The sequence below is a fragment of the Alexandromys fortis genome, unplaced genomic scaffold, assembly GCF_014885135.2.
Source record: "Alexandromys fortis isolate MF-2015 unplaced genomic scaffold, M_Fortis_MF-2015_v1.1 scaffold_110, whole genome shotgun sequence".
Lineage (NCBI taxonomy): Eukaryota > Metazoa > Chordata > Mammalia > Rodentia > Cricetidae > Alexandromys > Alexandromys fortis.
In genome coordinates this window covers 500948-510962 of record NW_026068014.1, presented here as the reverse complement: position 1 = coordinate 510962, position 10015 = coordinate 500948, and the positions used below count along the sequence as shown (strand labels likewise).

Below are 10015 nucleotides of genomic sequence, written 5' to 3'. Positions count from 1 at the left end.
CCCCACTCCTCTCCCCCTCCCTCTCTAATCCAAAGAGCAGTCATGGTTCCCTGCCCTGTGGAAAGTCCAAGGTCCTCCCCCCTCCGTCCATGTCTAGGAAGGTGAACATCCAAACTGGCTAGGCTCCCACCAAGCCGGAACAAAACCGGACTCTCTGATCATGGCGAACAATGAGGACTGATGAGAAGCCAAGGTCAATGGCAAGGGGTTCTGTCCTATTTATAAAAAAAAAATAGTTTCAATGTAGGTTTGGGTTTATGCCTGTGTGTTTAGTTGATTCCATTGATCAGCATGTCTGTTTTCTTCAATACCACATGGGTTTTATTACTATAGCTCTGTAGTACAAAGTTATATCAGTGACAGTGCTACCTCCAGCAGTTCTTTTATTTTTCAAGATAGTTTTTGATATGCTGTGTTTTTTTTTGTTTGTTTGTTTTTTTCTCATGATGTTGAGAATTTGCCTTTAAAGTCTACAAATAACTGTGCTTAAGTTTTGATGGAGATTACACTGAATCTTTAGTTTGCTTTTGTTTTACATTAACAGTAAAAATGGCCATTTTTTTTACTGTGTTAATCCTTCTGAGCCATGAACATGGAGATCTTTCCATCTTCCGATGTATTCTTCAACTTCTTTTTTCAAAGACTTGAAGTTTTTGTTGTACAACTCTTTCACTTGCTTGGTTAGATGTACCACAAGGTATTTTCTACTATTTGAGACTATTGTTAAAGTTGTTTCCCTGATTTTTTTTCTCAGTGTGTTTGTCATTTGTATCTAGGAGGGCTGCTAATTTTTCAGGGTTCATCTTGTTTCCAGTCACTTCACTGAAGGTATTTGTTAGATGTAGGAGTTCCCTGGTAGAATTCTTCAGTCCACTTATTTGAACTCTGATATAATCTTTAAATAATTGTACTTTTACTTTTTCTTTTCCATTTTGTACCTCTTTGATCTCCACCATTTTTCTTACTGCTCTAACTAGAACTTTAACTACTTTATTGAATAGATATTGAGAGGTAGTACGCTGTGTCATGTTCTTGATTTTAATGGACTTACTGTACATTTCTCCCCATTTAGTTAGATTATACAAGTAATTGCTACTACTGGGTATCATATTGTAAAGTAGAACTTCAGAAATTTTGCTGGAATAAAGAATACACTGATTTTTAGTAGATATATTATCAAATTCTTCCATTGTCAATCATTACATAAGCCTAATTTACTTGGTCTCCCTGGTCCTGTGTGTATGTTTTTGTGTGTATTGCAAGGCTTAGAATTGACTATAATATGTATTTTCTGAGACTGTGTTCATTTATTAAAAATGGGAACATAATTCATATCAATATCTGGATAATATCTGGAACTTAGTGTATGTCTGCTATAGCCATTTACTGAGAACAAAAGAGACTTTACTGATCATTTGCTAGGCCTATGAATATTAGATATTAAGTACATATTAATAAAATTTGGCTTAGAATGGTGAATTGTAAATATTAATATACTTATAAAGCAAATCAATCAGTTCAATAACGTAATCTAAAAACTGTCATGCATAAACATTTCCTAATTTTACCTGAGTTATAAATGTTGACTAAAAAATGTTCTTTTAGTTGAATACTTTGGTCATGGGAATAACATAAAATATCATAGAAGCTTGGAATTGTCTGTGAAATATGAAAAAGTCTAGTTTTCTTTAGGAGAGTGTTCATGCAGTTTATTGGGAGAAGGAGCAAAGAGGAGCATCAGTATTGAGAGAGGAATAATTCAATCTGTATCAGTCTTGTTATTCTTCTCAGGTCTGATATGTTCTCCTTTATTCTCGTTAATAATTGATAGTACCTTCAAATACCTAGATGTTTAGCATTTCTCTTTTTCTTGCTATTAGGCAACTGTGGACCATATTGTTTGCAATCCTTTACAGTTTATAAATAACTAGTACTTGAATATTGATTCATGTTAGCTTTTATTTCATTATACTCTTTCCCCTTTTCTTTCTAATTTTTATTTTTCAGGAATAAAGTGGTTGTTAGAAAAAAAACACTAAAAACATCATAGCAACATGAAGTTCTTCCTTCTGCTTTCCTTCATTGGGTTCTGCTGGGCTCAGTATGACCCACACACTCTATATGGACGAAGCTCTATTGTCCACCTGTTCGAGTGGCGCTGGGCTGATATTGCCAAGGAATGTGAGAGATACTTAGCTCCTAATGGATTTGGAGGGGTGCAGGTAATATTGGTTCACAATTTAAATGCAGAGTTCACTGTGCATATATAAAATTGTTTTCTATTATATTTTTGATTATTTTTAGCAATGTTTTACTTCATATATAACTTTCACGAGGAAGAAAAAGGTTTAGGGGATGGTAAGTTTGTATCTTGTTTAGGACACGAGGAGGCCCTCTCCACTGTGCTGTCAATGTTTTTCGTGGTTCTAATGAATAGGTCTATAAGTGCACAACTTAAGAATTGCAGAATCATTCATATTTTTCTAAAGGGTTTATTTATTTATTTAAAGGGTTTATTAAGTAAACTATAATCTGATAATCTTGGTTGTTTTATTTGTAGGTCTCTCCACCCAATGAAAATCTAGTAGTTAACAGTCCTTCAAGACCTTGGTGGGAAAGATACCAACCAATTAGCTATAAAATATGTTCAAGGTCTGGAAATGAAGATGAATTCAAGGATATGGTGACTAGGTGTAACAATGTTGGGGTAAGCGAAGTCATATTTCCTTTGAAGTCATTATTTGAAAAACCAATTTCAATCTTGTATTTCCTTCTTGAGAAAAATGCTTCATACTTTAATTTTTGTTTATATTTTAGTTATAGCTCAGAAGTAACTACTGCTTTATGGTCATAAAAATTTCTTTTATATAAACCATTTATAGAAGAACACTTATAAAGAACAACTTTGTCTATTAATTCTCACAATCACACTCATTTTCTACTATCCCTTTTTCTAGTCAAGAATTAGAAATTTTAGATTTAATATTTACTGCCATTTTATGATAAATAACTATTTCTCCGTTTAATATAGATCAGTATCTACCTTTTCCCCTTCAGATATTAAAATGACTCAAATTAACTCTTTTTAAAATCAATAATGTCCAAATTTTAATACAATTCTAGTTTTTTTAAAACAGTACTTTTCATTTGATTTTTATAGTGATAACAGTTTCTGGCTTTCCACTTATCTGTTCTGTAAATCTTCAACTAAATATTAGAGCTGTTTGTGATCTTCATTTTACATTGGTTTTCTTTCACACATGACTTTTTGTATTGTTTAAGATTAAACTATAATGTATCAATTCTATCTATCTATCTATCTATCTATCTATCTATCTATCTATCTATCATCTATCCATCTATCTATCTATCTATCTATCTATCTATCTATCTATCTATCCATCCATCCATTTTTATCTGTCCATAATCTCTCTCTCATCTATCTATCTATCTATCTATCTATCTATCTATCTATCTATCTATCTATCTATCTATCTATCTATCTTTCTTTCTTTCTATCTATCTATCTATCTATCTATCTATCTATCTATCTATCTATCTATCTATCATCTATCTATCTATCATCTATCTATGCATCTATCTATGCATCTATCTCATGCTTTCTGTAAATTTTAAGTACACACATTTTATGTCTCCAAATTAAACTGAAGCACACACTTTTCTCTTCCAGGTCCGTATTTATGTGGATGCTGTCATAAATCATATGTGTGGAGTAGGGGCCGAAGCAGGAACAAGCAGTACATGTGGAAGTTATTTCAACCCAGGAACCAGGGACTTCCCAGAAGTTCCATACTCTGGTTGGGATTTTAATGATGGCAAATGTACGACTTCAAGTGGAGGTATTGAAAGCTACAATGATGCTTCTCAGGTGAGGAAGATATTCGGAATTAAAAAAAAATCTGCCCTCAGTATGTACATAGATCTTTTAGAATACTATTTGAAACACAGTTTAGAATCCTTAGTAAACATATCACTATAATCTAGAAATGCAAACCAGTCTTTAAAAAGCTTCTCCTAGTTATTTAATGGCTCAAGGAAAGTGCTTTAAATATTAGAATTTCTGGGTTTATTTTACCACATTAAAAGAAAGAAAGAAAGACAAGAGAGAGAAAGAAACAAAGCATTTTCTCAATCAACTAATAATATTAACTACTTTATTTCCCCATAGTTCAGTCTTCATAATGGAAAATCTTCTTAAGGTGTATTCACAGTAGATTGTGAATGTTCCCAGTGTTTCATGAACAGGCTTTATGAAGCTTCCTACAGACATGAATACATGAATAGTCGAAAAGATTCTCAGGTTACAGGTAACATTTGAAACAATAACCATTTTGTCTTGCTTGCTTATTTGTTTGTTTCAATAGGTCAGAGATTGTCGTCTGTCTGGCCTTCTGGATCTTGCACTTGGAAAAGACTATGTTCGTACCACGTTGGCTAACTATTTGAACCATCTCATTGACATTGGTGTGGCAGGGTTCAGACTTGATGCTTCTAAACACATGTGGCCTGGAGATATAAAGGCGATTTTGGACAAACTGAATAACTTAAATACACAATGGTTCTCTGAAGGAAGCAGACCTCTCATTTATCAAGAGGTAAAGTAATCCCTATATGTGCATATGTAAATGACATTTTTGTTAATGAGAAGATGGATGGAAGATTTTATTAAACAATTTCAATAGGTTAATGTCTGAGTGCCTTATGAAGTGTGCAATTTATTTAACACTTTTATTGGGTGATAATAGGTTTATTTCTTTACTAAAATAAGAGTCTAAGGGAGTGTAGAAAATTTGTGTAGCCTGTGATATTATTGGGTCATTTAGTGTATACTCGGAGACAATTATGCAAGACAGAAAATCTTTGTCATTGACTTCAACCAGTCTTTTTAAATTTAACTCTTGTCTAAGGTATTAAGTGTGTACATTTAACTCTTGTCTGAGGTATTAAGTGTGTAAATTTGGGTATGGATTAATATTTCTGTTCACATTTTTCATGTGAAGAGGTTAGAATTGTTTTTTATTTGATTTCATTGGAAAACTAAATAAATTTGTAAGTGTTGAAATTGTTTATCCGACAGAAAGTAATTTGATTGAATTTCTAAATTTTCAATTATATGTTAAATTGAAATATGTCAGCCTTCTTTATTGGACAAGAAATGGCACTGACATTAAGTTTCTTTCAATAGTGATGCATATGTTTTATAAAGAATCAAAGAAAATCAGTTAAATCATCAAAGACATAAGAAATTTATAGGATATTAATATTACTTTACCCAACTCACAGTTTTCCCCCTTTATCTCTACTAGGTGATTGATCTGGGTGGTGAGGCGGTGACAAGTTCAGAGTACTATGGAAATGGCCGTGTGACAGAATTCAAGTATGGAGCAAAACTGGGCAATGTTATCCGCAAGTGGAATGGAGAGAAGATGGCCTATTTAAAGTAAATATACACCATTTCTCAATTAGATTTTGGTAATTATAATCTTCTAAAGTCAGACATTACTTTAAAACCATTTTACTCATAAATAAAGCTATAACGTGGCCATTTTGTTCTACTTATATATTGTAATAATTAATTTAAAATGTTTAACTGTTTATAATATAGAGTGCAATATTCAATCTTATTTTGTTTCTCATTTTACATAATGTGCTATGGAATTTTTACCCTTCTTGAGTTTATCTACAGTACAATGTTACAGAAGCAATGTGAATGAAAAGCAAATAATACAGCACTCGGGAGGCAGAGGCAGGCGGATCTCTTGTGAGTTCGAGACCAGCCTGGTCTACAAGAGCTAGTTCCAGGACAGGCTCCAAAACCACAGAGAAACCCTGTCTCGAAAAACAAAAAAAAAAAGCAAATAATAGCATACATAGAATCATGAAACATGTTGGACAATTATATATGTGTATATGCACATACCTAGAAGAAATTTTTCCGGTGGAATAATCATTTAGCTTGAGAATCAGTAGTTAAATCTAAATAGATTTAGTAGTTAAATCTAAGTAGAAAGAGATACAGATTTAGGGTAACCTAAAGGTGTTGTAAAATAATAATATATTCATATTTTTTTTAAAAAATAGGAACTGGGGCGAAGGTTGGGGTTTCATGCCTTCTGATAGAGCCCTTGTCTTTGTGGACAACCATGATAATCAGAGAGGTCATGGGGCTGGAGGATCATCCATCCTGACATTCTGGGATGCTAGGTAAATAAAACCATTTTTTTGATAATTTGTTACTTGCCCTTTAGTGATTGCAAGATTTTTTATTCTTCTGTTATAATATTATTTTGTAATTTTCAGACTCTATAAAATGGCAGTTGGATTTATGTTGGCTCATCCTTATGGACTCACACGAGTAATGTCAAGTTATTACTGGCCAAGATATTTTGAGAATGGAGACGTAAGTTTGAATACATTTTTTCTAAGAAAAGGGAAGCAGTCGTATTTCAATTTTACATAAATTTTTTTCATAAAATACATGCCATCAAATATTTATTTACTGTAATGTTAGCAATATAAGCTTATTACAGAAGTATCCACTGCTTTGTCACTGTGAAAAAAACCTTGAAAATTATAGAACAAGGTACATAAAGCAAAACACAGGCATCTAATCATACTTACCTTGTCAATTTGATATGGAGATTGTGCATGGTAATACCTTTAAAGAAGGGAAACACGTTTGCTCAATGCTTTACTGGAGTTCTGCTTCATCTCGGGCATTGCACCAGCCAGGGCTAAAAGAGGTAGTTGAAGGACAGCTCATTTATTAGGAGGAAGCAGCTGATAGATATAGCCCAGGAAAAACAGCCAGTTGGAATCATGTGGTGGTATACCTTTGGGGCCAGGGGAAGGAAGCTCATAAGGTCATGTAGAAAAGAGGATATTTTAGTCATCAGATAAATGGCAGCCAGTCCTCATGGCCTTGGAGATGCATGCACTTATCAGTTGCTATATGCACCAGGGCATGATATACCCGGGGATGTCTATCTGCTGAGGTCTGTTGGCGTCTGAGCAAGGCAGGGGATGGGTGTGGAGTTGAAGGAAGAAGTGGCCAAATCTTACCTCTCAGAATGAGAAAATCTAGGTTTCAGGCATGCTTCTTAGCTTCAGGCCAGTCCTGTAGTTTAAAACTTGACCAAGATAAGTATTTGCTATGTACTTTTACATTTTTCAATAAAATGGAAAGAAATCATTCAGTTTAACTGAATTTATCTAAAAAATATGCCTACAAAATTATGTTAAACTAAGCAAACAAATTTGAAGACACATTCAGGAAATCTAAGGATTGCAAAATTTTATGCAATACATTAATCTGAGCAATTTCAAAAAGCAGTAACGGTCTAGGGAGATGACTTAGAGGGTAAGACTCTTGCAGGAGGGACAAGGGTTCAGTTCCTTGACATCTTGCAATGCTGAGAAGTTTGTCTTCTCACCTTTAACACAATTGCCCGATAGGTGGAGATCACAGATTTCTGGACCACCAAAATGGCTAGCTCTAGATTTAGGGGAGAAATGCTTCCTTTATTGACAATGGAGAGAATGCTTGTTTAATTGCTTCAGGAAGATGTGTAAATGTGTTGACAATCATGAAATGCATATTAAAATTTTTGAAAATTTATTACAGAATATCAGGATATATTTATTAGTACTTTTATTTAAAAGATTGTATGGAACATCCACTAATATAAATTTGGAAATTAATTGTACTTGTTAAAGACATCATATTTTTATAACAACAAACTGTTATTTCTATTTTATAAATGATGAAATTTAGGCCTAGAGATCTTACATATGTTTAATGAGTTTTTTAAAATCATTGGTACTAAAACCTTTTCTTTAATCCTTATCTTTCTGGTACAAATGCTCTTACCACTTTTGTGACATTAAAGAAGTAAGAGAGATAATAAGAAGTTATTGCATGAAAAGGCTCTGAGTGAATAAAAATGTGTAATTCTTGAAATATGGTTCTAGAAAAATATGGTATATATACTCAAATAGGAAGAACTCAGTAAAGGTCTGTATAAATGTTGAAAAAGTTAGACACTAAGTGGATACTTTAGAGACTCAAGTAGCAGAATTTTTTTTAGTTTAGTGCAATGGAAATGAGAATATGAATGTTAAAATCCTGAAAATTTTCTCTTTAATTAAGGATGTCAATAATTGGGTTGGACCACCAAATGACAATGGAGTAACCAAAGAAGTGACGATTAATGAAGATAGCACTTGTGGCAATGGCTGGGTCTGTGAACATCGATGGCGCCAGATAAGGTTGGGAGTGTCCCCTACAGATAAGAGAATTGTTTAACTTTTTGTTTTAAATTGTTGAATATAAAGGGTACGAGCATTTTACATGATATTGTGCTTTTAGGAACATGGTTGCCTTCAGAAACATAGTCGGTTTTGAGCCTTTCTCAAACTGGTGGGACAATGGCAGCAATCAAGTAGCCTTTGGCAGAGGAAACAAAGGATTCATTGTCTTTAACAATGATGACTGGTAAGTGGAAATCAATTAAAGTAGGATTGTATATTCTTATATTTTTAGACACTTCCTTTCACTTCCTGTTCATTTGTAGCTGAAAATATTTGCATTGATAGATTTAAATAAGTATAGTGACTTGAAAACTAGAAAAAATGATGTTTGTTCTTAACTTGTTTCTACAGTTTTGTAGATTCCAAGTAGGGTTGTGGTATTGCTTTTTATGTATTCTTACACTGTCATTTGCATATATTCTCACTCATATACTCATCTGTACAAAGCATATACACATTCAATAACAATCTTAAAAATCAGCAACAAACATGGATATTATATACAAAGTACATCCCCATTTCCTAGCTCTGTATCAAAACTATTTCTTTTTCTGCTCCCTTGTTATCTAATCTTAAATTCTCTGCCTTTGTGTGATGAGTAGTTTCAATGCATTTGTATACTTGGTATGGCTGATGGTTTTCCTCAGGAGGCAGTTGAGTTTGGTTCTACAGATTCCAAAGATTGGCCTTCCATTTTTGATCCATGCTTCTTTTTTTTCCTTCTTTAACATTTTCCTATATATACAACTAGACTTAGAGAATCTCAGTGCAAGTAGTTGAAAATCTCAGTTGCAAGGGTTTTTTTTTTTCATTTGGATTATTTTATTAGTTTCTCTTTTGATACTGTGATTGATTAAATAGCATGAACAAGTCAACTTACAGAAGAAAGATTTCATTTGGGCTTGCAAATCCAGGGGTCAGACTTTGTGAAAGTAGGGCATGAAGGCAGGAGCCCTGATGGCTTACACTATGAACCATAGTCGAATACAGAAAGAGCTGATTAGAAAATGGAGGAGTGTTCTTTTTTTCTCAAGGTCTACTTTCAATGACACAATTTCTCCAATTATCTACCTATCTATTTATCTATATCTATCTATCTTGATTCTAAGTTTTATTTTTATAGTACCAAGTTTAGGAAATTATTTAATTTGGAGATAGTCTGTTTTCTTGAAGTTGGCTTTGTTGAAATTGATTTTTTACTTTTACTTTTTCAGGTCTTTGTCAACAACTTTACAAACTGGTCTCCCTGCTGGCACATATTGTGATATCATTTCTGGAGATAAAGTTAATGGCTATTGCACCGGAATTCAAGTCTATGTTTCTGACGATGGCACTGCTCAATTTTCTATTAGTAACTCTGCTGAAGACCCATTTATTGCAATCCATGTGGAATCAAAAATATAAAATTTAAAATAAATACATTCTGAGAGCATCAAAAAATTATTTGTATTTTTTCTTTTGCATAATTTAATTTTTATACTTCAGCCACATTTAGTAAAATCTATTACAACAATAAAACTGAATTGGTAAAAAAGCACATTAAAATTGTATATAAATTTAAGAAAGTTACATACAGGTTTTGAATATATTTTAGAAGATTATCTTTCAATTATTTGTCAAAGGCAATTCCCAGATTTAAGATGATGTCCTGTAAAACATACTGTTTTATCACAAGTACCATTTG

The 10015-nt window shown here is 32.9% G+C and overlaps 1 protein-coding gene across 1 annotated transcript in view; it reads left to right on the top strand.

Annotated features, from left to right (window-relative positions):
* LOC126513734 (alpha-amylase 1-like) overlaps positions 1-9752 on the top strand; it is a 36523-nt gene extending 26771 nt beyond the window's left edge. Inside the window, exons 3-12 of the mRNA XM_050162250.1 lie at positions 2008-2222; positions 2561-2707; positions 3692-3889; positions 4386-4616; positions 5328-5461; positions 6103-6225; positions 6322-6421; positions 8171-8289; positions 8390-8515; positions 9546-9752. Coding sequence (XP_050018207.1) covers positions 2055-2222; positions 2561-2707; positions 3692-3889; positions 4386-4616; positions 5328-5461; positions 6103-6225; positions 6322-6421; positions 8171-8289; positions 8390-8515; positions 9546-9735 — 1536 coding nt within the window. The 5' untranslated portion in view covers positions 2008-2054 and the 3' untranslated portion in view covers positions 9736-9752. The remainder of the gene's footprint in view (positions 1-2007; positions 2223-2560; positions 2708-3691; positions 3890-4385; positions 4617-5327; positions 5462-6102; positions 6226-6321; positions 6422-8170; positions 8290-8389; positions 8516-9545) is intronic.
* The last annotated feature ends 263 nt before the right edge of the window (positions 9753-10015 follow it).